The 27,731-nt window shown below is 43.3% G+C and overlaps 2 protein-coding genes across 6 annotated transcripts in view; both read left to right on the plus strand.

Annotated features, from left to right (window-relative positions):
- LOC140895790 (aldehyde oxidase 1-like) overlaps positions 1-20,363 on the plus strand; it is a 76,309-nt gene extending 55,946 nt beyond the window's left edge. For both annotated transcript variants that reach the window (XM_073306342.1, XM_073306341.1), the window contains 8 exons: positions 4,489-4,617; positions 6,082-6,156; positions 10,592-10,644; positions 11,757-11,871; positions 12,553-12,618; positions 13,486-13,674; positions 15,704-15,871; positions 17,142-20,363. In XM_073306342.1, the coding sequence (XP_073162443.1) occupies positions 4,489-4,617; positions 6,082-6,156; positions 10,592-10,644; positions 11,757-11,871; positions 12,553-12,618; positions 13,486-13,674; positions 15,704-15,871; positions 17,142-17,192 (846 nt within the window). In that variant the 3' untranslated portion in view covers positions 17,193-20,363. The remainder of the gene's footprint in view (positions 1-4,488; positions 4,618-6,081; positions 6,157-10,591; positions 10,645-11,756; positions 11,872-12,552; positions 12,619-13,485; positions 13,675-15,703; positions 15,872-17,141) is intronic.
- A 104-nt stretch (positions 20,364-20,467) lies between these two features.
- The window catches only part of LOC140895791 (aldehyde oxidase 2-like), a 101,960-nt gene continuing 94,696 nt past the window's right edge, over positions 20,468-27,731 (plus strand). For 3 of the 4 annotated variants that reach the window (XM_073306346.1, XM_073306344.1, XM_073306347.1), the window contains exon 1: positions 25,277-25,398. In XM_073306346.1, coding sequence (XP_073162447.1) covers positions 25,281-25,398 — 118 coding nt within the window. In that variant the 5' untranslated portion in view covers positions 25,277-25,280. Of the gene's footprint in view, positions 20,541-22,831; positions 22,906-25,276; positions 25,399-27,731 lie in introns of those variants that run through there. The other variant, XM_073306345.1, reaches the window with a different exon arrangement.

The following is a 27,731-nucleotide window of genomic DNA, read 5'->3' on the forward strand; positions in this document are numbered from 1 at the left end:
CCCTCCTGATTAATGAGACCATGTTAGACCCGACAGACAGTGTGGCAAATCTCAGGATCGATGGCGCCAACCTGCAAGCAAGCTGACAAAAATTACTACATCCCTGCCAAGGAATCTGAATTCCTATTTTCCCACCTACCATCCAACTCCAATGTGGTGGACTCCATCTCAACTCCTGTGGCTCACAACACCAGTCAAGAGCTACTCCCTACAATAGGGATTGGAAGTGCCTTGACCTTTTCGGCAGAGAAGCGTACTCCTCAGGCACCCTACAATTCTGTATTGCCAACTATTAGCCCCTCATGGTGAAATATGATTATATAAAACTGAATGACTTTATTGAGACAATGCCAGAAGCATATCATGACTCATTTAAGACCATTATCCAGGAGGGCCAGTTAGTGCCAAAGATATTGCTGTAATCTGCCTTCAACACAGCAGCTAGGTCCATCTCCACTTCTGGCGTCATGGCTCCTTTTGTTGGGTTTCCCAAAGGAGGTACAGTCCATGGTTAAGCACCTTCCATTTGAGGGCATGAAGCTCTTCACTGAGAAGACTGATGCCTCCCTTCATACCCTGGGGGACTGCAGGGCTAGCCTGCAGTCACTGGGTAGCTATATACTGGGACAAAAGAGACAATTTAGTCCCCAATTCCAGCATAGACCAAATGCGCCTCAGTACTAACCTCAGTGCCACTACAAGCCACAAAGAAAGAAAGGGAAATTTCCTAAATGCAAACCATCTGACCCACAATCTTCATCTTAGCCCTCTACGTCTAAGCTGTTTTGATGGACAGGTCAAAGTACTCCCCCCCCCAACTGACACAGCCAACCATCATTCCACACCCATTTGGCCACTGATTGGCAGCACTCTGAAGTGCCTGGGAATATATAATTTCAGACCAACGGGTCCTAGAGATCGTTTGAGCTGGGTACTCCATCCATTTTACCTCCTTACCTCCCTCCACAACACCCTTCTGCATCCCTCTTCAGGGACCCTTCTCACAAGAGTTTACTATGAATAGAAACAGATTGCTTCCTCCAGTTAGGAGCCATAGAACCAGTACCTCAGCATCTTGAGACAAAGGGTTCTACTCTTGTTATTTCCTAATACCCAGAAAGAAGGGAGGTTGGAGACCCACACTAGACCTCAGCTCCTAACAAATTCATCGAGGCTCAAAAATTCAAGGTGGTCACCTTGTCAATGATCATTCCAACATTGGAACAGGGAGACTGGTTTACAGCCCTCAACCTTCAAGATGCCTATTTTCATATCTCAATCCTACTGGCTCACAGATGATTTCTCAGATTCACTCTGGGACACGACCATTAAAAATACAGAGTGCTCCCCTCTGGGATTATCAGCCCCAAAAGTATTTTCCAAGATTCTCTCAGTGGTGCCCTCTCATTTACGTTCTCAAGGGATAATGATCTATTTTTACCTAGATGATTGCCTCCTCAGAGCCTGGTCTCATCATGAGGCTCACCAAGTCAGTGAAGCTACGATATACTTGTTTATGGAACTGTGTCTACAGATCAACACCCAGAAGTCAACCTCTCTCCAGTGCAACACCTGGAATTCATAGGGGCTGACCTCCATTTGTTACAGGCCAAAGCCTTCTTACCTCAACACAGGTTCCTATCCTTAGTCACACTCCTAGACACCATTCAAAGCAGCCCCCAAATACCAGCCAGGCTCTGCTCCAACTCTTGGGGCATACGGCAGCAGGCATGGTGGTAATAGCACATGCCAGACTTCACATGCAATGCCTCCAAATGTGGTTCAGCTCAGTTTACAGACCCAATAAGGACAGGCTGAACAAATCCCTATCACCACCCACCAGGATCAAAAACACCTTACACTGGTGGAAGGATCCAGCTAACATTTGCAAAAGGATCCCATTTGCGCAAACATCACCATCGTTGCTCCTCATCACCGATGCATCACTCAGAGGTGTGGCATGCATCTAAACGGCCACACAATACAAGGCAAATGGTCACCTGTGGAGATATCCCTCCACATCAATCTCCTCAAGTCAGAAATGCCTGCACCTATTTCCTCCTGCTGATCACAGGATCACATACAAAGATCCTAACAAACAACATAGCCTGTATGTACTACATCAGTTGGCAGAGGGGAGCCAAGCCGCCCCCCCCATGCACAGAAGCTATGAGGCTATGGAACTGGTGCATCTTACACAGTGTCACACTGTCCATGGCTTACGTCCCCAGCAGATAAAACTCAATAGCGGACAGTCTCAGTCACACATTCCCGCAGGACCATGAGGGGGAGATACACCCAATAGTGCTTCACAACCTATTCAGATGATGGGGAATACCATCCACAGACCTGTTCGCAACTCACCTGAACAAGAAATATCCACAGTACTGCTCCAGAGTGAGGATGGGACAACACTCCCTGGGCGATGCTCTCCTCCTCCCCTGGGACAAGGACCTTCTCTACACCTTTCCTCCATTTCCCCTACTATCAAAGGTCCTGCTGAAAATAAAAAGGGATGGAGCTCACCTTATTCTGATTGCTCCTACTTGGTCGAGACAGACCTGGTACCCTTACCTGGCACAGCTCGCAACGTGCCCACCAATTCCTCTCCCAGCCATTCCACACCTTTTCATGCAGAACAGAGAACGTACCCTACATCGCAACTTAGGAATTTTCTGCCTTAAGACATGCTTGGTTCATACACCTGGAAAGCTCTTGTTCAGTCTTTTTTAAGGAAAAGGTCATGTTGCAACTGCATCCCAAGTTCTTACCAAAGGTATCCTTGGACTTCCGGGTAAACCAACCTATCCAACTTCCAGTTTTCTTCCCTAAGCCACACCAGAATAAAGAAGATGAGGCATTACATATACTTGATGTCAGGAGGGTATTAGCCTTTTACCTAGACAGAACTAAGTCCTTTAGAAAATTTCCCAGATTGTTTCTCTCCATTGTGGACAGAACTAAGGGATCTCCAATTTCCAAATAAAGACTGGCTATCTGGCTGCATTACCTATTGTTATCAGTCCCATGATATTCAACCTCTTTCTAGAGTATTAACTCACTCCACAAGATCCCTTTCTGCTTCATTAGCCTTTCTTAAGAGCATTCCTGTACAGAAATATGTAGAGCCATGACTTGGACCGCCATTCAGACCTTTTCTGAACACTATACAGTTACTCATGTCTCAGCTTCTGATGCCATGTTTGTCTCTACTGTGCTATTTTCAGCCTTAGACTCAACTCCAAAACCTACCCCTCCATAGAGGGCACTGCTCAGTAGTCACCTAGAGTGGCGCACCCACAGGGACACTACTGAAAGAAGAAGAGAAGGTTACTCACCCTGTGCAGTAACTGTGGTTCTTCAAGATGTGTCCCTGTGGATGCTACACTACCTGCCCTCCTACCCTCTGCTTTGAGTTCTTTACCATGGAGCTGCTCAGCAGAGAAGAAACTGAAGGCAGTTCACCCGCACAGCTATATATGGCCACGGTGCAGAGCATGGGGCTGCATGGGGCACATGCGTGAGCTGAACAGACACTACTACCTAAAATCTATGATCTGAGGCTGATGGGGCACATGTGCACTTAGAGTGGAGCGCCCATAGGCGCACATATAACCATCTCTTCCTAAGATCGATGTTCATAAAATCGGGGTTCTACTGTATTGTTATCCACATTTGACTGACTGGGAACTGAGGCACAGAGAGACACTGGGTACATCTATGCAGCAAAAAAAACCCGTGGTAGCAAGTCTCAGAGCCCAGGTCAACTGAATTGGGCTTGCACTGTGGGGCTAAAAGTAGCAGTTCAGGCTCCAACCAAAACAGGAGTCTCAGCCAGAGCCCCAACATCTACATTATTATTTTCAGACCTGCAGCACAAGCCCAAGTCAATTGGCCTGGACTCTGATACTTGCTGCCATAGGGTTTTGGAGTATTTTGTTTATTTTTAACTATATAGACACACCCTAATGACTTGCTTAGGATCACACAGGAAGTTTGTAGCAGAATCAGGAATTGAACTTAGCTCTATAGAGACTCAGTCTAGTGCTTTAACCACAAGACCATCATTCCTCTGTTCCACTTTACCCCTACAGACACAGCAATGTGATTACAATTGGAAATGGAAGGCTCTGGAGCAAGAATATCTAATAATTTCTTTATTAGATCAAATCCTATCAAATCCATAACCTAGTGTCTAAGGGTATTTTTACACAGCAAAGAAAAACCCACGGCTGGCCCATGCCAGCCAACTCAGGCTTGCAGGGCTTGAGCTGTGGGGCTGTTTCATTGCTTTGTAGACTTTCAGGCACGAGGCTGGAGCCTGGGCTCTGGGACCTCACACCCTGCAGGGTCCTAGTGAAAATGAAACAGCCCAAGTCCTGGGTTTTTCTTTGCTGTGTAGACATACCTTTTGAAGGCTGATATTATTGCAATGTTCAGAAATGTGTGTTTCAAATGGAATGAGAGTATGTTCATTCCCCACCCCAGGTTGCCAGCCGGGAATTAAAGATCCCCATGTCGAGTATTCATTTTTGTGAAACAAGCACAACAACTGTTCCTAATGCTTGTGCTTCAGTAGCATCTGCTGGAACTGATGTCAATGGAATGGCAGTAAAGGTAAAGGGTAATATTTGTCTACCAGTGAACTTTAAAAGCCCACATTCATCAAGGTTTTTAAGCAAGTGCCTAATTTTACGCACATGAGCAGTCCCACAGAGCTTGAAATTACCTATTGTGTGGCTATTGCAGGTGGCCACTAAGAATATGAAACATTGCTTCTTGATGAATTCCAAACTCTTTGTTATGTTGTGGTTTGGGGTTTCCAGAACAGAACCCAAAGCTCCCCAAAAAGGCTTAAGGTTTTTTTTACTAAACACTCACTGCATATAATGGAGGCCTCTTATCTCTCCTGCGATGAAGTGAGCAAACCAGTTCTTAAAGACCTGGCACTGATCATGTGCTAGTTCACACTAATCCCAGACATTATTTTAAGGTTTGAGTCAATTTAATTAAACAAATCTTCCCTACCTCTCTCTCATCCTTCCGCATCTTCCTTAAATCAAGACCCTTAATTTCCTCCCTATTTTTTCATGAAAGAATCACAGGCCTAGCTGATCTTTGGTTTCTCTACTGGACAGAGGCCTCTTGTTTTTTATATTAAAACTTACACATTTTGTAAGCTTCTCTGTTACAATGGAGCAGTGTCTCTGGGTGGTAATTTTATTGGGAAGCCTGACAATGGTGGCAGATTTGGAGGCAGAAACTTGGCTAGTCCCAGGAGAGAGACTTAAGATCTCATGAGTATTTGATTCCTTGATCCAAAGATGGGGTGGGAAGAGTGGGTATCACATGAGCCCTGGAGTAAGGGATGACGCAAAGGCCTGAAGGAGGCCTGGTTGTGCAGATCTGGGAGCGGAGGAGAAGGATCTGGTTTGGGGAGAGATGGGACCTCTGTTCTACTACTTCTGTTGAGATTTAGATGAGCATAAGAACCTCCAGATGTTTATCAAAAAGAAAAGGAGTACTTGTGGCACCTTAGAGACTAACCAATTGTACTCCTTTTCTTTTTGCGAATACAGACTAACACGGCTGTTACTCTGAAACCAGATGTTTATCTAAACTGACCGACCTGCTGGAGTGTTTCAGGGTCACCCATCTCTAGTAGTGGCCTTACCAATTAGCTAGATTAATCTATTTTCACATAAATATTAAAAATGTGTGGCCCAGAAGAACTGGAGTCAGGAACAAACTTGAGCCTCCCTTTCCCCAGGATTTGAGACTTTTCCTTCAAATTCACTGAGGAGGTGGCATGTTTGGGTGGCTATAGACAGGAAGTGTTAAGAGCCTCAAAAGAAACTGATTCACCATCCTTCTCTAAGTGGAAGACAGGTGATGGATTCCCCAGAAAAAAGGGGTCTACGGAATTAAATGAGGAGTAATAATTTCTAGAAGTAAATGGGATGTCTTCTCTGCTGATAGTACTTCCACCATGACAAAAAAATATGTTGAATATTATTAAATACTGACAAATGTCTATTTCTCCACTTTTGCATTATTTTCCCCAACTTTTCTCTTCACCAGGATGCTTGCCAGACTCTCTTGAAACGCCTGGAGCCCATCATTAGCAAGAACCCGAAAGGTACCTGGAATGATTGGGTAAGAGGCACTTTTGTATCAGGGTGAAAAATCAAATGGGTATGAATTATATTTAAAAAATGTGCATGTACATAGCAATTTTGGTGTGTGTGTGTGTGTGTGTATGTATGTATGTAAATATAAAATATTTATATAATATAATATAAAATAAAATATAATATTTTTCTCTCTCCTCTTTCTATGGTGATCTCTTACCAGCAGGATAAATGCTTCCTGCACAGAGCACAGCTTGGCCAGAGCAGAGGATCTGGCCCTTATGCTTTGTTTGGGTGGGTCCCTCCCCACATATAGTGAGCTGCTAAAATACATGGTATTGGCAGTACTGGAATCTTGAACATGCAGCAAACATCACACACAGCCTCTGGCATGTAAGCTGATACTTGAATTGTGCAACCGAATGACACTAGCCAATATCTCCGGTCCTAGACACAACCCTAGGAACCTCCATCTTGCAGTGTCCAGTTATGCCCGCTGGATGCTGCAAGCTTATATGAGTTTGTCAATTTAACAAAGAAATTGATATGTACCAGGCTTGTTATCCCAAGGGGAGTCTCTGACACGCTTCAAACCAAACGCACTGCTTCAGGTAGAATAAACAAACTGATTTATTAACTATAAAGATAGATTTTAAGTGATTATAAGTCAAAACATAACAAGTCAAATTTGGTCAAATGAATAAAAGCAAAACGCATTCTAAGTTGATCTTAACACTTTCAATGCCCTTACAAACTTAGATGCTTCTCACCACAGGCTGTCTGGTTGCTCTTCAGCCAGGGTCTCCCCTTTGATCAGCGCTTCAGTCGCTGGGTGTGGTGTCTGTAGATGTAGGTGGAAGAGAGAGGCAAACATCTCTCCCTTTTATCATGTTCTTTCTTCCCTCTTGGCTTCCCCTCTCCCTTCAAAGTCAGGTGAGCATGACCTCAGCGCAGTCCCAAACTGACCAGAGGAAGGGGGGTGTCTCACTCAAGAGTCCAACAGATCCTTTGTTGCTGCCTAGGCCAGTGTCCATTGTTCCTGTGAGGCTGGGCTGGGTTTGTCCCATACATGCCCTGATGAGGCGTGAACTGCCCCTCTGCTCCTGGGGAGTTTTTCTCTGGGTTTCCTTTAAGCCATGAGGATACATTTCAGCCTCATAACTATATACATGAAATTGCAACCTATAACATTATTATAGCATTACTGTAACAACAATTACTATAACATCACTATAACCACAATACTCGGTGCATCATGAGCCTTCCGAAGACACCCAACATGACAAACTTTGCATTAGATACCACACAGTCATTTTACAAGGATGAACATGAGGGTGCTGGGTGTTCCCCTGAGATACAGAGTGTCACAACAGTGTCAAAAAACTATTGATAGGAATAAAACACCAATTGGGGCTCACTTAGACCTGTAATATGCTAGAATCACATTTTGTCCTGCTAAAAAGCCTTCTTTACATAGGATGGGCCCTCTGTTATTATTTGTATTATCATAGTATCTAGGAGCCCTAGTTATAGACCTGGGCCCTACTGTGCAGATACTATACAAACACAAAACATAGAGACAGACCCTACCACAAAGAGCTCTGTCTAATTGGTCCAAACAAATCTGATGAAGTGGTTAGGTCTCAATCCTGTATGCAGCCACAGCTGGGGCAATGCCTCAATCAGGCATCAGCGGGCCCTATAAAAGGGCTGCTAGCCAGGCACTCTCTCTTCAGCCTTAGAGGGAAATGGACCTGGCTGTCTGAGAGCTGAGCAGGGTGCCTGAGTGGAGCAGGGCTGGAGAACCCCCAGGCTGCAGGCCTTGCTAAAGGCTGGGAAAGGTACTAGGGTTGTATAGGTGCAGCCTAGGGTTAGGCAAAGGCAGCAGGTCCAAACCCCCCTTGCCGATGATGGGTGGTGTACAGACTGCAGTCTGCCCCAGTGAGTGGGAGCTAGATGGTGACTGGCAGTAGCTGCTGAGGCAAGGAGGGGATAAAGGGTAGGGGTTCCCCCTGGGAGTGGAAACTGAGTGTGGGGGCACTGCCAGGGGGAAGCACCCCAAGGTAAAGGGGCACAGGGTCTGGGAGGGACATGGGAGGCCAGCAGCAGGTGAGACACTGGTCTGCAGAGGGCGCTCTGGGCTGGAAGAGCTAATTCCCAGGATGACCAACAGGAGTGCCGCACCGGTGAGTGGTCGCCCCGCTACAGGTAGTCAATTATTGTTTGTCAAGGTCCAAATTTCTTGGTCAAGGTATAATCAAAATCCAGACTCCAGAGAAAATAATGGGGGGGGGGGAAAAAATAAGTAAAGATTTCAGGGTCTGTTCAAAAGCATCTGGCGGTCCACCTACTTACTACCCCAGCAGTTGAGAATCAGTCCCTTGGTGCAGAGCTGTAAATGTGGCCTAAATATTAAAATCCTATTGTTTATGCAGTGCTGCATGATGATTTAAAGTCTAACAAAAATGACAATCCCTGCCTGTGATACAGCATGGCCAGAGGGCAGCAGGAGAGAGTTAGAAGGGAGCCTTATTCCCTGTAGAGGGAAGAAAGTTTGCTATAGATTAATTAGAACACCTGAAGCCAGTCACCTGGTTTAAAAAAAACCCTGCTTCAATCAGACAAGTGGAGGAGTTGAAGCAGAGTGGTTTGGTGTTGGTGCAGAGAACAGTTTGGAGAAGTGCTGCTGTGAGCTAAGAAGACCAAGACCCTAGGTAAAGGGACACCTGGTTTGTGCAGAGGGAGGGCAGGAAGCCCCACAAGCTGAAGGGCAGGAAAGGGAAGTAGCCCAGGGGAAGGAACCGTGAGTTCAGGTGGTTTACTGCTATCCCTAGGGCCCCTGGGCTGGGACCCAGAGTAGAGGGTGGGCCTGGGACCCTCCCTCGCCACTCCCCTCCTCTAGGACACTAGTGGGGCAGTTAATACCCAGTTCAGGGGCAAGAAATAGTGCCCTGAACCCCCAAGAAGAGAGAGCGTGAGACCCATCATAGTAGTGCCAGCAATTTGCCACACTGCCCTTGAGGTGCTTACAGTCCCAACACACAGATGTTCCCTCTTAAAGGATTACCATGATTACTCTGCAAAATGTTTTAAAGTTTGCCAACTATTCTTATTAATAGAGAATAACAGTGGAACACCTGTGGCAATGCTCTAAGTATAACTGACACCTACATATGTGAGGAGTAAATCAGTTTGTCCTGACTAATGCTATTCTAGTGATTGTCAAATTAATTTAATTTAGATTATCAGGAATGACTGACATCAAAAGATAATGCTGACCCATGCAGAGAAGAAGCTGCTTTACCTCTTGTAAAGTTGATTAGTTTCAAAAACATATTTGACATGTAAATTAAGCAAATCTGATATGAGAATTGCTGAGAGGGAGTAAATCTAGAAGCTCACCCTCGCTGCTGGAATCACTTGCATAACTGCACTTCAGAGCATTTTTATTTTTTTCTGAAAAGTGGTGGTTGGTTTTTTTGTTAACTGGCAACTTGGGTTTTTGTTTGTTTTTTTTTCCCTCTGTGTCTTATCAACCAGATCTGCTCAGTTTACAAATAAACACTTTTCTTACTATCAGCACTGCAAACTCAACCTGTAATGTGAAAGTCAAGCTGGATCCTTTCTGGCTGCCATGTGGCCAACAGTAAAGATTCTGCAAGCAGAGCTGTGAGAACAAGTCTGATGCTTATGTGTGAACCAAATCAAATCCAGTTCACTCTTCCAAAGCTGTGTTGGCTCTGCAGCATTAAAACCCCAGTTCAGCAGAGCATTTAAGCATGTGTATAAATCTAGCCCTATTCAGAAAACCCTATAAGCACATGCTTAAATTTAAACAGACTTAAGCCCCATTGAAGTCAATAGGATTCAACCATGTGCCTAAAGTTAAGCACATGTTTAAGTGCTTGGCTGACTCAGGATGAACTGTTGAATGAGGGCCTAACTGCTATGTCAAAGATATTTTTAGTCAGTAATATCAGGAATTATGGCTGAATTAAAAACAAGGAGAAGCTCTGTTTGGCAAAGTGCCATTTTTACTTATTCACCTTTCATAGTTGATCCACATATTAAAGCTCAAACTTGATTCAAGTATCTGGGAGCTGCACATGTCTGACTCCCCTTAATGTTGACTGAACTTCTGTGAGCTCCCCAGGAGGAAAGTGTTCCTGGACATGTGAGCAGGATTTTACAGCTGCTGTATTTACATGTATGTTTGCCTGCTGGGGCTTGAGTTAGAACTAGAATCATGGTTTGCAGTTTTCAGAGAACTTACTCAGCATTTGCCTAGTCTCCCAGAGCAAAAAAAAAAAATGGAGCTGGTGGCAGAGAGAATCCTCAGATATTACCAAAGCGCTCTTCAGTTCTGTAGCATTTTCTTGCAGTTTGATTTTTAAATAAATAGGTGTATGTTTAACTCCTTCCCAGGTGATAAGTTTGCCAATAATTGTTGTACTCTACAGGTTAAAGAAGCATTTGAACAGAGCATTAATCTTTCAGCTACAGGGTACTTCAGGTAACAGATATTTTTGGTCCCTTTACTTAAGTTTAAGTAAAGCTGAGGCACACCTCAGCAATATGATGAAAGTGTGAATTTAATAAGTAACTCATGAAGATAGTTAATAGCTCAAAGTGGGCCTGGATAGACTGGACTTGACAGGCATTTTTGATTTTTTTTTAGCTCATATTCTCATGTAATCAACAGATCTGCTTCTTAGAGGAATGCTATAATTTGGGCAGCTGCACATCATGCCCATGAAATGAGGTGTCCAGCTACTGCTGCAAGGAGCAGTAGGTGCCCCAGAGGAAGTGTAGCACTCCTTCTCTAATACTCACTCATTTACCCAACCACCGTACTCACATCATGGATCTCACAACCTGCTGAGCTCAGTTGAGGATGTGAGCCAGATGTATGTATTGTGTGCACCTCCCTACCAGTGCAGGATTACTCCCTATTGTACCTTTCCTATTGCTGGGTTGGTTTCTTTGGGTATAGTTTTAAGTGTGCCAAACAAGAAGGCTTCCACCACTTACCTTGAGAAACTATCCCACACTCTCGTAGAACTCATGGTGAAGGTTTCTCTGATGTTCAACTAATCTCTTCCCTTTGCTAATTCCATTCCATTTCACCTAGTTATTGCCTGCTTAGACCCTCCTAAATAATTCTTCTCCCTTCTTAGGCTAACACTTCTATTTTGAAGACCATCATCTTGCTCCTTGCTTAGCTAAGATCTGCATTTTTAGCTCTTTACATCTTTCCTTGTAAATTAATCTTTCCTATGCTCTGACCATTTTATTTCTCTTTTCTACTTCACTCATTTGTCATAGGCTATGTAATTGTTACTGTAAACTTGTCTTTTATACATGATTTACATTACAATCTCTGTCAGAAATCTGCTGGGATTTGGTTGCTTATCAGAATTTTTAGATTGGAGCAGTTTATCATATTTTTGGCCAGAATTTAATTGACTTTAATGGAGCTAAACCAGCAGGGTATCTGTCCCAGTATTTTGGGTTTAATTTCACATAGTTTTGAACTCTTATTTGCTCTGTCACTTTATTGTTGTAACACAAAGATTAATAAAATCGACTAAAAGCCATGCTTCCCATGGACTGTGTTTCCCCCAGAGGCTATGAGGCTAACATGGATTGGGAGAAAGGGGAAGGCCATCCATTTAAGTATTTTATTTTCGGAGCTGCTTGTTCGGAGGTTGAAATTGACTGTCTTACAGGCGATCACAAGGTAACTAGTGAATGTCACTAAAGCTCATAAATAGTACAGTGAGGTTCCACCAGAACTTCCCATTTTGCCTGATGTCCCAACAATCATATAACTTGTGCATTGGTAAATCACCTGGCTTTGTACTAACGTACATGTACCAATTGATGTAAATAACTAGCAATTACAGTTAGAGCAGAATGTATTTAGTTACTTGTGCACTTTTTTCAATCTTATTTTTGCTAGATTTGTGAAAATATTATAATAGACAGTGTTGCAGGCAGTATTTGCCTTTTCTCTTGGTGCCTGCAGTCTGCCAAATTGTTTTGTAGCTCTGTATTAAATTTCTAATCTCCTGACCAGCCAGTTGCCCCACCTGGCCTAGTCTCCTGACATTTTAAGGGCCCACTCCAGCAACACGTCCCACCGGACATAGTGTGTATTCCTGTGAGAAGTCCCACTGGAAGCATTAAATACAGTGAGTTAAAGCCTGCAGTCCTTGTACTGGCTAAACTCCTACTAAGGTTAATGAGTGTTATTACTGTGCAGCCCTTCCTCCAGTAAAAGGTCAGTTTTGTATGTTCTGAAAGAGATTCTATACAAACATGTCTTGTCCCACTGGATTAAGCCTCTGACCTGTAGCACTTCCTCATCCATCCACCTGTATATCTGTCCCCACAATGTATGTTTGTGTTTTGTTGGTAGAACATCCGAACAAACATTGTTATGGATACTGGATGCAGCATAAATCCAGCTGTGGATATAGGACAGGTATGTGCCAAGAATTTCTTCTTCTTTTCACGTTGTGCTAGTTGCTGTTGTGTTAACGAGTGTCCATTCATTCATCTACCATTAACCTCTTATCAGCCCATGTTATAGATGATGATAAATCCTGATTCCAATGGAGTCAATAGCAAAACTCCCATTGACTTCAGTGGGTCCAGGATTTTACCTAGTGTCCCCTTGCGGTACTGCCCACCTGCACCACTGTGCTCATCACCGGTATAGTTTCACACAGCTGGGCTAGACCCAAGTCTCCAAGCTCTCCTCCACTTTATGACCAGGCCCCCTTCCTCATAGCATGTGAATGCTTCTCCCCACTGTACCCCCGATCCATTGCTTCAGCCCCTCTGATTGGCATTTCTTCGTGTGGCAGTGTCCACACTATGAGCTCAGAGTGTGAATCCCAGCTTGTGTACACACCTTCACACTAGCTCAATGACAGCACAAGTGTATATAGTAGCGTAGCTGTGGTCACACAGGTAGCAGCAGCACCTCTTAGCCGTGCCAAGTAGAAACCTGCCTGAACCCGCCCTGTGGGTACATACTCAGTGTCGCCACTGCTGCTACCTGTGCTATACTCCTGTTTATACTTGTGCTAGCGCGCCTCGAGATTGTGTGCATGTGTGTACACACAATCTACAAATCACACCCCTATCTTCTCATGTAGATGTAGACTGGACTTAGGCAGTGCAGGTGGAGAGAGCTTTCTGCTTCCCAGCAGCTCCAAAGGAAAGCCCTGAAACCCAACAGTCTAATAGGAAGGAGAATGCTGTCCAGAGAGTGTAATTATTGTCAATGTTATATACATTTTACAGCATAAGAAAAGATAAAGTGCTTATAATTTCTCACTCTCAGATTGAAGGTGCCTTTGTTCAAGGCATTGGACTTTATACAATGGAGGAGTTAAAATACTCCCCAGAAGGCGTCTTGTACACTCGGGGCCCGGATCAGTATAAAATCCCTGCAATCTGTGACATCCCAGAACAGTTCAGTGTTTCCTTGCTGTCATCCTCACAAAATCCTTATGCCATCTACTCATCCAAGGTAAGCAAGTGAAACCTGGGGCTTGATTTCTCTATCACCTATGCTAGAGTAAATCAGGAGTAATTCCATTGAAGTCAAAGAAGGTATGCGGGTATAAAACCCCTGTAAGTGAAAGGAGACTCAGGTTTCTGTGTTACATTTTAAACAGATCTCCACATCATTGCAGCTTCTACCGTATTTGTAAATAACACAATCTGGGATATTTTTACTCTTCCATCCTGGCTGCCTATTGATGATTTTTAGAGTTTAACAAGCGGACTAGGAACTTCTAGTATAAATATCCTCACAGATTCAAGCTAAATTTAAAGCCATGACTTTAGAGTGTAGTAACAGTCTGAAACATAAGAGAAAGTGACTAAAATTAGACACAATATTACTAGTTAGTTCAGTTAGTCAGTATAGGCTCCTTAGCTACCTTTTTTTGCTAGCAATAAATACACTGACTTACACCAGCTGAGGATCAGTTTACACCAGCTAGGGGCCTAGCCCTTGAATATACACAAGCAATAACACTAAGCAAGATGTAGGGGATACTGCCCAATTCAAGTGTATTGAGCATCATGTCTTCAGTTGCCTAGGCCATTAGGGATGTAATGTAGTCAATCAAATAAAAGCTTCAGAATAAAAAAAGACATTTAAAGCAGAAGGATATTGTAGAACAATAGTTCCTTCTAAAAATTATTTTCAAATAATCCCAATGAAATATTTTGAAAAATGATCATTTGAAAGAAAATTCCAGATCAAAATGAAATTACCCAGGGTGGAGTTGATCTAAAGAGCGGCTTTTAGCACCAGGCTTCAAAGTGAGCGTACAAAATCTGTTTATCCCACTTCATGCATACAACTCGTAGAGCTAATTTTAAAACTATCATTCGTGAATAAAACATGCTTACTTTTCAGGGAAAGGTATCACAAGCATTTTTCAATCCTGAAGTCTGGTTGTCCATTTCTTATAGAGGTGGGCTAAAGCTGCAAAATGCCGATCCAGACCAGTGTTTTAGGAGTGTTTTGGAGCTTGAGCTTTAGAAAGGCTGGTTAGAGATACAATAATGGCCAGCTGAGAAATCCAGATCTCAGTCCTGATGAAGATGCCCAAACTCCCAGCATTTAGGAGCATCTAGATCTAGGGACTGGATTTGACCTGTGATAGAAATAAGGCCAACTGTGAAACTTGCATCTGGATCAGATTGAGGAGGGCATTCAGCACTGTTCACATGTGGGGTTTGGTCTCAGCTCTAGTTTGTTAATAGGATATGAATCCCTGGAGATTATTCATTTCAGTTTTATCTGCCAACATTTTTTTACCAAATTGATTTTCTTTTCAGTTTGAAATCCTGCACAGGTGAGAAATCAAGTGTCCTAAAATTTATAGCTGGCATTTGAAACCCACCCTTGCAGATATCTGCAGTCAGCCAGCAGCTGAAAACCTGCATTGTAAACCCAGTTCTGGGGAATCTGGGCTTATGGACTCAGGTTTTCCAAGCCGCACACTTGCGCATCCACACTGCATTGTAAACCTGGGTTTACAGTTGCTGGACCCGGGTCTCACAGCCACGCCAACATGTCCATACAGCACTATGCAGGCATTCTGACTTGGATCTGCAGCTTCAGCTCTGTCCTACTGCAAAATAAAAGGGCTTGGATCTGAGTCTCAGTGGGACTCGGACTCTGACACCCCCCCCACCACCACCACCACCACACACACACCACCATTAGGGTCCTAGGGCCTGGGTCCTGAATACTTGCTAACCTGAATCCTACAGATTTGTGGGTGGGTGGTTGGGGGAGTTGGGCTCAAACCCAAGTCTGAGCCCAGGTTTCCAGTGCACTGTAGACGTACACAGTATGCTCTGATCCTGCTTCCATTGAATCAGTGGAAAACTTTCATTCTCCCCCATGGTAGAGGATCAGGCCCTATGTAAATCAGTAGTTTGTAAAAGGTTTTCACCATCTCAAATATTAATAAGACACTTCCTCTTTTAATTAGTTCATAAAGTAAATGTATGTGTCTGCCTTTGTTCCCTGTCAGGGGATGGGCGAGGCAGGGCTGTTCCTGGGATGTTCTGTGTTCTTTGCTATCTGGGATGCAGTGGCCGCTGTACGGAAGGAAAGAGGATTAACCAGGACCTTCACACTGAACAGCCCCCTGACTCCTGAGCGGATTCGAATGGCCTGTGCCGATCAGTTTACTGAGATGGTAATGAGGCTTTTCTTTTGGAACACGCCTTTGTAGCTGCAGCCTGTTTCTTTTGGTATTGAAGGCCCATATTTTTGTAGTTTTAAACAGTGTTTACACCTGGATATGGTGTATACACAGCAGAACTCCTCAGTTCAGACTTTTTAATGATTCTTGAATTAAAATGTCTATCAACAGACCCAGCCCATGCCAGCCATTCCAGTCTATGGCATTCAGGGTTTGCCTTTTTAATAATTCAAATTTCTCTTTTTCTCAGTTCCTCCTGCCCACACCCTCCCATCTGCAGTACGCGCTCATCTCTGCCTGCTCCTCTGTCCTTGCTGCTTGCTTTTTGTTTCCTCACACTCACACCTCTGTCTGGTTTTTGAGTCCCTCCATTCCTGGAACAGCCTCTCTTTTCCTCTGCACCAAGAGCCTACTCCAGTGCTCTTTGGAGTCAGTGGAAAGACTCCCATTGATTCACTTCAATGGGTGTTGACTTAGTCCCCAAGTGACCTCACTCTCTCTTCAAATGCTCACCCTTTCCAGTTGGTTTCCATCACTTACTTACACTATGGCACTAGCAACTCATGCTCTCCTGCCCCAATATGAAATATAAAATAAAGAAAATCAATCTACTCGGAGCTAACAAAGATCCAAAGGAAAGACCAATCACATGATTCCATTGTCATTGCAACTCTCCTTCCTCCTGTTTTCCCCCCCCATTGTCTGCTATCATTATACCCACCCCCACCATTGTCTAATTTAAATCATAAGCTCTTTGAGGCAGAATCCTTGACATCTACATTACTGTGAAATGCCATGCACATCTGTGCTACTATTGGAAATACTAGTGGGCCAGATTTTCTCCATGTGGAAGATGGAGACTGAGTTCCCACTCATCGTTCTTGCCTAGTATTTCCCTAAGCAGTGGCAGGGCACCAGAATTGCAGGGCAGATCAGCCCCCAGATTTGTCAGTCTACTAATGTCCATGAACATCTCAGGAGCTTTGCCATAGGTGAGGGCCAATTGACACAGACCCTATTCTTCCATGCTGCTTTGGGACCTACCAGCACCACTTGTATGGGTTTGCCTGCCTTCTGTAGAATGCCCTACCCAGTAGACCTTGTTTGATCCATAATTAATGGAAGCTGTAGAAGATCTAGTAGGGGCCACCTGTGAGAGGCACTGAAATATGCAGAGTAGTTTTTATGAATAGCTGTAGTGACTTCTTTCTAAGTGAATACCATTAACAGAATCACTTCTTTCCCCTCTTATTCATTCTCCTAGAGTGCGAAAGATGAACCGGAGTCCTTCGTTCCTTGGGCCATCTCCATATGAATGGCAAACAGAACCGTGCACAAAGCCTGAATGAACTCAGTGGTACTGATTTGTTTGAGGGTGGGGACTCATTTAATCAACAAACATATTTTAATTCAAAATCTACCCTCCGGCAACTGAATAATGAGCATTACTGCTTCAGCCCATTCTCACACCTGAATTTTCAGCATATATTTAGTTGCACTACTACATTTTACTTCTAGAAACCTCTAAATAGATTGAAAGAGGTTTATGCAATAAGATCCAGCTACCTAAACATTTTCTCTGATCATCTTAAATTGCCACTAGGGAGGAATTAACGATCACGTTAACAATGGTGCAAAATCCAGACTTTTTTTTTCCCTTAGGATTTTTCAGAACAATGGAATTCAAATTTATCTCTAAATAACATAGCTAGGCTCACTGAGGTAATGAGATGCAAGAGCCTGTGCTGTGTTGAGCTAAGAGTGCATTGGGGATGGGATGCTAGGGTTGAGTGAACCAAAAATAAGTGCACTAATATTCCTGAGAGATCCGTTTGCATCCCAATATTCAGCTTCGGGTCAGCGTCTTAAAGACATTTAAGCTTTACAAAAGTGCCTATGTAGATTAGATGCCTAAATCATATTAAAATCAATGGGAGTTAGGCACCTCACCTGCTTAGAGTTTGAAAATCCCACTAGGCACCGATCTGCATCTTTAGGCACCTACAGATGTTTAAAAAGCTGGCCCTTGCTGACTTCTTATGGTTCTATAAATGCCGTATATTAATAGTTTATGTAAAACAAATATTTTTCTTATGATCATTCTTGTGCCCATGAAAATTAAAATAAGCGGCAGATGGGGCTCCCATAAGAGGCCAGATAAAATGGCATATCACTGTTCACTCCCATTCTGTCATTATTTGATACTTTGAGGCCTGATCCTTTAGTCACAAGTCATCCTTAGTCCTGTAAGTAGCCCCGTTGTTAGTAATAACTGTGCACAGAAACATAAATTGAACCTAAAGAGTGCAAGTAGCTTTCCCATTTTAAAGCATGTCTTGACAAATGGCACTAAGCCAGATATTTGGAGGAGTACCCATCACTGATCCAGAGACCCCCAACTAAAATGTAGCTGTGGGAGAAGGGAGCTATAATGATGTGTCAAGGTAGTTTCAGTAAAACACTTTAACAATCCAATACAGTATTTGATTTCTGAGAGGCTTCAAATAAGATGCTAATTTAGGCTTCAATTCTGCAATAAGATCGCCATGCATGGATCCCATGGCAGGATCAGACCTAAGTGGTCACAATAATTACCTTTTGATCACAAACTTGATGCAGCAATGTGTGATTTCATACACAAAAGCTGCTCTGTGTTGGTGCTAACACCTGTGTGCTAAAAACAACTGGGAGGAGACAAGCATCTAATTCTTCTTTGATACCGATGCAACTCCACTGATGTTGCATTGGTATAACTGAAGCCATTAGGGTGATTGTAAAAGAGAAGAATTTGGCCCAAGAAATCTTAATGGTGACTTTGCTACGGTTTCCCTTGGAGACCCTTTTATTTTATCATGATTTGATCCAAAGCCCATTGAACCTATGGAACAACTTCCATTGACTTCACTGGGCTTTGGATTGTCTCTGGAAAGTAGTTCAGAACAATGCCATTGTGCACAACAGCTCAGGATGATATTGGAACAATCAGAATGCAGGTGAGGATAGCTCTTTAATTGCTGATACTCTTTTAATCTCAGCAGGGAAGATGGATATAAAGTAAGATTAGAAGATGTTTCACAAAGATTATCAATTTTCTGGGTGTGGTGATTAGAACTGCACCCAGAGAAGCACAAGTTTGACGAGATTGGAAAGAAAAAAGCTCTACTGTGCTTTCATGTATTAGCTGCTAAACAAGGTATATTCTATGGGCTAACATATATTCTTACATTCTCAGGCAAGACCAGCAAATAACACTGATTACTGAAGTTAATAAATATACTATGGGAGGACATGACCACAAAATCCCTGCCAGATTTTGGCACCCATCCCCAAGGTTGAAGAGATCTAGAATTTTGGCTTTGCACTTTCTAGGGCCTTGAAGTTGAGATGCAGATTCTGAACATTCCAAGGTTTGGGGCTTCAGTTTGGGATCTATCTCTAATATACAATATTTACTGTATTGTGCAGGTGAGTCATTAGTTGCCAGATGTCCTGGTTTCATCTGGATAATCATGGTTGATTCTTTTGGGAGAATGGAAGGAGGGAGTAATTTAAATGTTTGCTTGGCAGCTTCCATATGCTGTACTCCAATAATTCTTTACCATGTGGTACTAATAACCAAAGACTGCACCTCCAGTCTCTCAGTGAGTTTTCTTTACTATGTCCTACACCTTGCTAAAGAGCAGATTGCCCCTGAGCCATCTACTTTGCTCAGGTTTTTGTTTCACACACCCATGCTGATTATTGCACCATCATTTCTTCTCCAGTTGCCACCCAAAGTATTTCCTCCTCCTTTTGTCAGATATCATGCCTGTGACTGAAGTCAGGCTCATAGCTTAATAATTTTAGCACTTGCAGTTAGACTAGGATTTTTGAATTCTGTTTTTATATGAAGTTTCTATATCCTGTATGAGAGCATCACTGCTTCCTTTGCTGCCCTTTATTGATATTCACTTGGCTTTTATATATCCTGTGAAACTTCAGTAAAACAGATTAATCATAAATGCAATGCCATCTTCTTTCTGCTACAAAAGATTCTAGTCTTGGCTCATTCTGTGGGCTCTGACACCAGGCTGCAGGCCCCCATCAGCAGAAGGGAGTTCACAGTAGCAGATGCTACTCACTGTAGCAGGAGCCCGAAGCCAGCTGGCAAATCCCAGAAAGCCAGGTAGGGATGTGGCCAGAGCACCTGTGAGAAGCACTGAACAGTTCATCTTCTGAGCAGCCTCAATCAGCAGAGTTCCTGCAAAGAGCCCAGGCAGAGTTTAAATCTGCACGCGTGCGCACACCTGCCCCCCCGGCAGAACCCTTCACAGAGGGCAGTGCTGACACTGGTACGGATGTCCCTGCAAATGCAGGAATGTGCTGTTTGATTTCCTGGGCTGAATCATGTCCTAGAACTGCATTATCCTTCCTCCAGGGCTGGATCACCTTGTCTGATTTTTAGTACTTGGTAAACATTATTAATAAAGGTTCCATCCAGCTTCAATACAGATGTACATTTTTTTTTTTGGTTGTCTGAGTGTCAAAGTCTGCACATGCTACTATAACATGTTTTTCTTTTGACTGAAACCTCTCTGGCCCCTCCCATATTGTCAACAGGCCAGGCTGTAATTGAGAAGAACTACTGGAAGCCAGAACAAGTGGAGATTAATCACACTGACAGGTGATACATTGGTAATATAGGATGTCATGAAACATACTATCTGCAGAACTAGTATGGGGAAGAAAACTCAACTTGTTGGGGTTTTTCTTGCTTTGTTTATTTTTTAATACTGCTGAAAGGTAAATAGACTTCAGGCCAATTGCAGTAACTCTTTTCGTGCCTTGGCCCAGAGTAACCTGGCAGGTGTGAGGCCTGTGCAGATAGGTGTCCCCATCGGAAAAAACAATTGTCATTAATGACCCATTGTAGATCCCACTGAAGGGAGAGACTCCTGGTGGGAGCTAGGTTGGGCCCTAAGTGATGCCCTTGTTAGTAGTCTCAGTGTGCATTCCCCTGTGCAGGCTCTAGGCTTCAGATTCCAGGGCTGTCAACTAGCAGATTTTTGTATAGCTTCTGTAGCCATAGGAGCTAGGTGCTTATTTTTCACAGTTAAATAGCTGTGCATCACACATCACCGTCCCACAGTGGGCATTGTTACCGCTGTGACCCACCATCTTGTGTCATGAAATAACAGTAATCAATATCAGATCAAAAGTAAGCACTGTGCAGCATGCACTGAAGTTTGTTAGACTTGGGATCAGCAGATCATCAAGAGGAGTGATTTCCAGAGGTGGGAACCTTCAAGGGGGGCAGCCCTAGTGACCCTCTGAGGTACTTATCCCCAGGAACAAACAGCAATCATCAGCTATCTAATTTTACCTGCCATGAGAGGGAAATCTCTCAACCAGAGATTGCCCAGAATTTTAAGGACTGTGACCAACGCTAAACAAACCAATAGCCATTAACTCCAGACAGCAAAGCAGCCTGGTAAAAAATGACCCACTGAAGAAGTTGCTATTTGGCACTTTCTCTTGTACACCCCCATTCCCCACATACATACTGTCACAGATACCACAGCTGTGCCTAGATGCTAACATTGATATTTATTTGGGGATCTGGGAGCTAAAATGTGAATATGAAGAGTGGCTGCCTAGAAGCATTTTCCTTCCCAAATATGGGGAAAGTGATGAGAGATTTGAGCATGCTTAGCACCTTGCAAGCCTGGGCTGGTACATTTAAAAGGTAAATAAATTAAGATGGATACATCTATGTTGCATTTTAATCAATGTGACATACAAAAATGGATCATTCACTGCTTTTGAAAATCAACTGCAAATTCCCTTGGGATCACTTTTTAATAAGTAATTAACTTTGTGCATCAACTGCAGTGCAACAAGGCAGAACCCAAACATCTGCTCTGCAAACTGTGGTCTTATATCTTGGGTGGATCAAAATATGAGATGGGTTACATCAGTATATATCCAGATCAAGCCACCTGAGAGGAGTGTTTGCCCTAGTATCTCCTTCTAGACCAGCGGTTCTCCACCAGAGGTCCACAGCCCCTCAAGGGGCCACAAGCCAGTTTCAGGGAGTGGCAGGGCCCCATGGCTGAAGCCTGGCGCCCCAGTGCCCCCACAGGGCTGAAGCCTGGCACCCCAATGCTCCCCACAGGACTAAAGCCTTGAGCCTAGTGCCCCCATGGGGCTGAAACCCAGCACCCCAAGTTCAGGCACCTTCATGGGGCAGAAACCAGGAGTTGAACTGGCTGAAGCCCTCTCGCAGGGCTGAAACTAGGAGTGGAACTGCAGGGCTGAAGCCAGGCACCCTGTTGCTCCTGTGGGACTAAATCCCTGAGCCCCAGCCCTGTGGGATGGAAGCCTGAGCCCCCTTTCCTCCCCTTCTCAGAGCCTCAGCACCCTGCAGGGCAGAAGCCCCAAGTCCCCAGCCCCACAGGGCTAAAGCCCCGAGTCTTTCCCCCCACCCACAGTGGCTGAAGCCAGAAGCCCAGAGCGTGTTCCTCCTTGCCCCTGCTGGGCCCTGGAGTTTTTATAGCATATTGGGGGGCCTCAGAAAGAAAAAAGTTGAGAACCCCTGTTCTAGACCATATAGGTGCTTAGTTTAGTGCTTCCCATTTGCAAAATTCCTGGGATTGTCTAGGAAAAATAACGTATGTCTTGTGGCTCTTCATCTTACAGTATGGTTCACGCAGGGAAGACAAGTATGTGCATTGTTTCTGAAGGCACAGGTCTCCACATTCTTCCTAAATCACCTTGGTACATGACAGATAAGGCGGGGAAAAGGACCTAATTGGTTCATTTTAGCCTACACTCCACCTTGGCTCCTCCTCACCCATCCAGGTTAATGCCTTTATGTCTGTGGGGCACCGAACAAAGTTTAGTTGGGTGTTGAAATTACACTTGTGTCCATTGATTTCTTGCTGGTGTTTAACATCTTCCTCTTTAATTTTCAAGCTGCGCTTTTATGCCACATAATGGCTTGCGCCACAGAGTCAGATGCACTCGTATTTTTTGTGAATGGCAGGAAGGTAAGACTTTTGGTGTTTTGTTTTTGGAGGGAGGTGCTTTAATGTTTCTGGGAGAATGATGCACTAGGGGAGCACAGCTCATTTGTGGGGCGAGCCAGAGAAAATGTATTAACTTTGAACATCCCTTGTTACCCGGGATCTTCCTATAGCATTTCAGATATTACAAACTGGGATTTATCTCTGCTGCTGTCTTTACTCTCTGATAAATGGCAGTAGCCATAAACTGGGACAGTAGACCTCTTTGTTGTTTTGTTTCTGGACTAAGAGTTTCAAAACTATCTAAGGAATTTGCATGCTCAATTTCCCCTTAAAATGAATGACTGTTGAGTTTCCAAATCTAGGTGGAGCTGCAAATCTCAATTCTACAGTAATTAGTAACACAAAGAGATTCATTTGGAGAAATATTTTCTATCTACCTAGATGTACTGAGAATATTAGGTAGCACCAGTTACCTGTTATTTCACTGAACTGTTATAATTAATGTAGCAATTAACTAAAGCTATCAAGATCAGTAACTTGCTGCATTTGGAGAAAATAAGGCAATAGCAAGAGGATCCCCTGCTATTACTGTAATTTTTTTTAAAAATGCAGTCAGAGGAAATAGACTCTTTACTCGCCTCTGTACTCAGCCGTGAGTGCCAGCGGAAACCTAATACTTCATTTTTACAGGCATTTGTTTTCTCACCTTTTCTTTTCGCCCCCGAGTTATGTCATTAAAAGTTCCTTTTTATAAATGCCTCCATCCAAAAATAGATGCTGGCCTGAACTGGAAAAACTTCATTCTTTCTTTAAAATGTTGTCTGTGTTTTCTTTGAGAACAATTTGTCCAGAGAATGCTTTTATGAAGATGTCCTTTCCTCCTCCCCCCCCCCCCCCCCGGTCCCTGTTTCAGGCCAAAAAAAGAGGAAATTTTTGCTTTTTGTTTTTATCTGCTATCTGTATACTATATGATTGTAAAAGTATACTTCAGAAAGGCTATGTAGGCCATGTTCTAGTGTCTTACCCTATAACTATCCCGCTTTATGCTGGTTCAATAGCAAAATTTGCCCTTTTTGGTTTGTCTACGCTGCATTGTAAACCCAGGTTTGTGGGACCCAGGCTGGTGAACTTTGTGTTTCCAAGCCCATGCGTGAGTGTCCACACTGCATTGTAAACCTGGGCTTACAATTGCTAGAGCTGGGTGTCCATGCCAGTGTGTTCATACTGCACTGCACAGACCTTCTGACTCAGGTTTGTGGCTTGAGCTCTATTCACATTGTAAAATGTCAGGGCTTGGACCCAAGTCACAGCAGGACTCGTGCTCTGACCCACCGCCCCCTCCCCCAACCCCCAGCAAGGTCCTAGTAGCCGGTTCGTGAGAGCCTGCTGATCTGAATGCTTTGTGCACGGGCAGAAATGGGTGTTGAGCCCAAACCTGAGTCAGAGCCTGGCCTTAGTGTGCAGTGTAGCTTTATCTTTTGTATCCAGTCTTATTTCCTCTTCATAAAAAGGGAAAGTATTCCACCTGTGCATGGTCATTAAAAGCTGAAAGCCCAAGAAATCCTTCCCCTCTGAAATACCAGCTGCTCCATACCACGGTAAAGTTGAGATTTTGTCGTGATGCCTTTAAATGCCCCAGGACAAGCTAGTCATTCTCCAGTGAGTCCCATGTTGCCTCCCACCCATCCATCATTCCGTACTTGGTTCTCATTAGTACTAGGTTTCCAGCATGATGGGGCATGTCATTGCAGTGGCCACATCCTTCAGACAGACCTGTTGCTCAGCTAATGGAGCCCCTGAAAATCAAAAATGAAATTTATTAAACTTAAAACAGGTTGGTTTAACAGGTCCCCTTCCTGCTCTCCATGTATTGAGAATTTCCTCCATCTTCCTGCTGCAGCGTCTCTGAGGAGGAATGGAAGGAGGAGGAAGCTTGGCCTCGTTACAGTACCTCTATGGAGTGAGGAGAGCAAAAGAGCCCCAAACTGTGTCCTTTACCTGCACAACTCTATGGCTTTGAAAATATGGGCCCTGATTCTGTTCTCACCCCCATTTTCTTTACACAATTGTACCTCTTTTGACTGAAGTGGAGCTACTCCTGATTTACACTGGTATAATCAATTGCAGGATCAGGCTCAAGGGTTCTTGTCTTCATGTGCCCTTTCACAAGCCTCTGTTACTGCTCACCTTCACCTCACTGTGAACCTTCTAGTGCTCCTGGAACATAGTTATTTTTATTACTTCTTTAGCTGTCAATACAAGACTGAGTTTGCTGTTGTCAAATACATTCACATGTCTACAGATTATGATCAAATGAAAGGAACATGCCATAACACAAACATTAATATTAATATTAATACCCAGTCAAAGCATTTCAGAAAGGCCAGGTAATCCCAATGGGAAAATTGCAATACATCTCAATAATGTATAATCTCTTATTTCACTTCCTACTGCAGATAATAGAGCAAAATGCAGACCCTGAAAAATTGCTGCTGTTTTACCTGAGAAAGGGACGTATCCTTTTGGGGTGGGGGTTGCCTTTGAATGGTATAATCCTACAATAGACTAACATTCCCTTTCTTCCCCATCCCCTCCCAAGTTAAAGGGGGTGTTTTGGAGCTCAAGGCAGCCAGAAAGCAATGTGGAAAACAGCCAACTGATCTTGCATTTATTTCTGGCAAGGCAATGGGCTACATGTGCAATATTTGAGCTAATTATATGCAGAGAAGGTTTCTTCTTAGTACATACAAGCATTTCTATAGAACTTAATGTATTCATTAGCAAAAACAATCAAAATTCTTCATTACAGCTCCAAAAACCTGTAAAAAAAAATCCTTTCAAAATGTCATTAATTAATAACAATATAATAGTTAAGGAAAGTAACAAGGAGCTACTACAATGTCAAGCAATTCAGTTAGGCCCTGATCCACCAAGACTTTCACATGTGCTTATTTTTATGTCAATGGGACTACTCATAGAGCCAGATCCTCCACTGAAGTCAGTGGAGTTCTGGCAATTTATGCCAGCTGTTTATTGGCCCCAGGGTGCGTAAAATGAATCAGATGCCTTTGTAGATCAGAGCCTTAAACTGTAGATGGTAGAAAGAGAGTGAAATGACACTAAAGGCTTCTGAGAAATAGCTCATTAGCCTGCAGTTGTGGGAGCAAATGACAGCAGACGAAGGGCATGAGGTAATCATTTTTTATCTTTTCACTGGCATGTTCCCAATCATTTACAATTTCAATATTAATATATTTCATATACTTCTTGTTCAGCCAATCGGTAAGACAAACAAGTTTGTTTACATTTATGGGAGATAATGCTGCCTGCTTCTTATTTACAGTGTCACCTGAAAGTGAGAACAGGCATTCGCATAGCGCTGTTGCAAGATATTTATGTGCCAGATATGCTAAACATTCATATGCCCCTTCATACTTTGACCACCATTCCAGAGGACATGCTTCCATGCTGAATGTAAATGGGTATTCTGTTAGTGTTTAACAGTGTGATTAAAACTGCAATTAATCATGACTATATTTTTTAATTTTGCGGTTATTGTTTTGTGATCTGGTGATTATTATTTTTAATTGATAGCCCTAGTGTTTTCCCTTTGTAAGAACTTATGTCTATCATTATAAGGCAAGTTTTCTAATCCTTTATCATTCTTGTGGCTCTTCTCAACCCTCTCCAAGTTATCAACATCATCCTTGAATTGTGAGAACCATAACTGGACACAGTATTCCAGCAACGGTTGCACCGTGCCAAATACAGAGGTGAAATAACCTCTCTACTCCTACTCAAGATTCACCTGTTCATTCATAACAGGATCAGATTAGCCCTTTTGGCCACTGTATTGCACTAGGAGCTCATGTTCAGCTGATTATCCATCACCACCACCAAATCTTTTTCAGTGCTTCCCAGAATAGTTCCCCATCCTGCAAGTATGGTCTGCATTCTTCGATTATAGGTCACGTGCTAGTTACAAGTGGGAATATGAAAGTGGATGAGAATTAACCTGAGCCTAGAGGGATCTAAAAAGTTGACAAATGCAGATGGAAGATGCAGTCTAACACATCTGAGCCAAGTGAGTCCAACACACACACACAGACTGGAAGACAAAGTTGGTAATCAGTAACTCTGAAAGAGCTAGGAATGAGAGGAGACTAGCCAATTATATAAAATTTTGCGGAGTGGTGTGGCACCAAAAGAAAGTGGTCAGTGCAATTTGAGGCTGCAGATATGGAGGCCTTGTATCAAGGAACAAAGTGGTGAGGGGCCTTGTGTACAGAGCTCTGGTGACTACCCCTGGAATATTGGGTTCAGTGCTGGGTACCATATTGACAGAAAGATACTGACAATTTACAAACAAAAACAAAAAAAGGCAACAAAAACACATAGAGGTCTGGTGGGATTGATTTAAGAGATGTTAAAGAGGGAAAATACATATCATTTTTCCAAGCAATAACAGGATTACCATGTGCAAGAATCTGAAGGATATTATAGACAGGACTGGTAGTGCCACTTATTATTATTAAGGTTGCCCAATACTTCCCATTATTAGACCCAGTTTTTAGTTGCTTATAACTTAGCCAAATTTTAACCATTTGGGCTGAAATTTTCCATATCAGAAGTCTGCCTCAGGCAGAACTTTATGTAAAATTTCAGCCAAAATGGGCCTGCCATTTCTGAGAATGAGTCTAGAGAAGAATACATTGGTTTGCCCATGTTAAAAAATTCTTGCAGCCGTTTCTTTGAGAAGTTCTAGTGCCCCCATGCTTTGGAGCCAGAACTTGAAATTTGATCAGAGGATGGCCTTTGCATCAGAGATGTCTTTTGCCATTCTTGCA

The sequence above is a fragment of the Lepidochelys kempii genome, chromosome 11, assembly GCF_965140265.1.
Source record: "Lepidochelys kempii isolate rLepKem1 chromosome 11, rLepKem1.hap2, whole genome shotgun sequence".
Classification (NCBI taxonomy): domain Eukaryota; kingdom Metazoa; phylum Chordata; order Testudines; family Cheloniidae; genus Lepidochelys; species Lepidochelys kempii.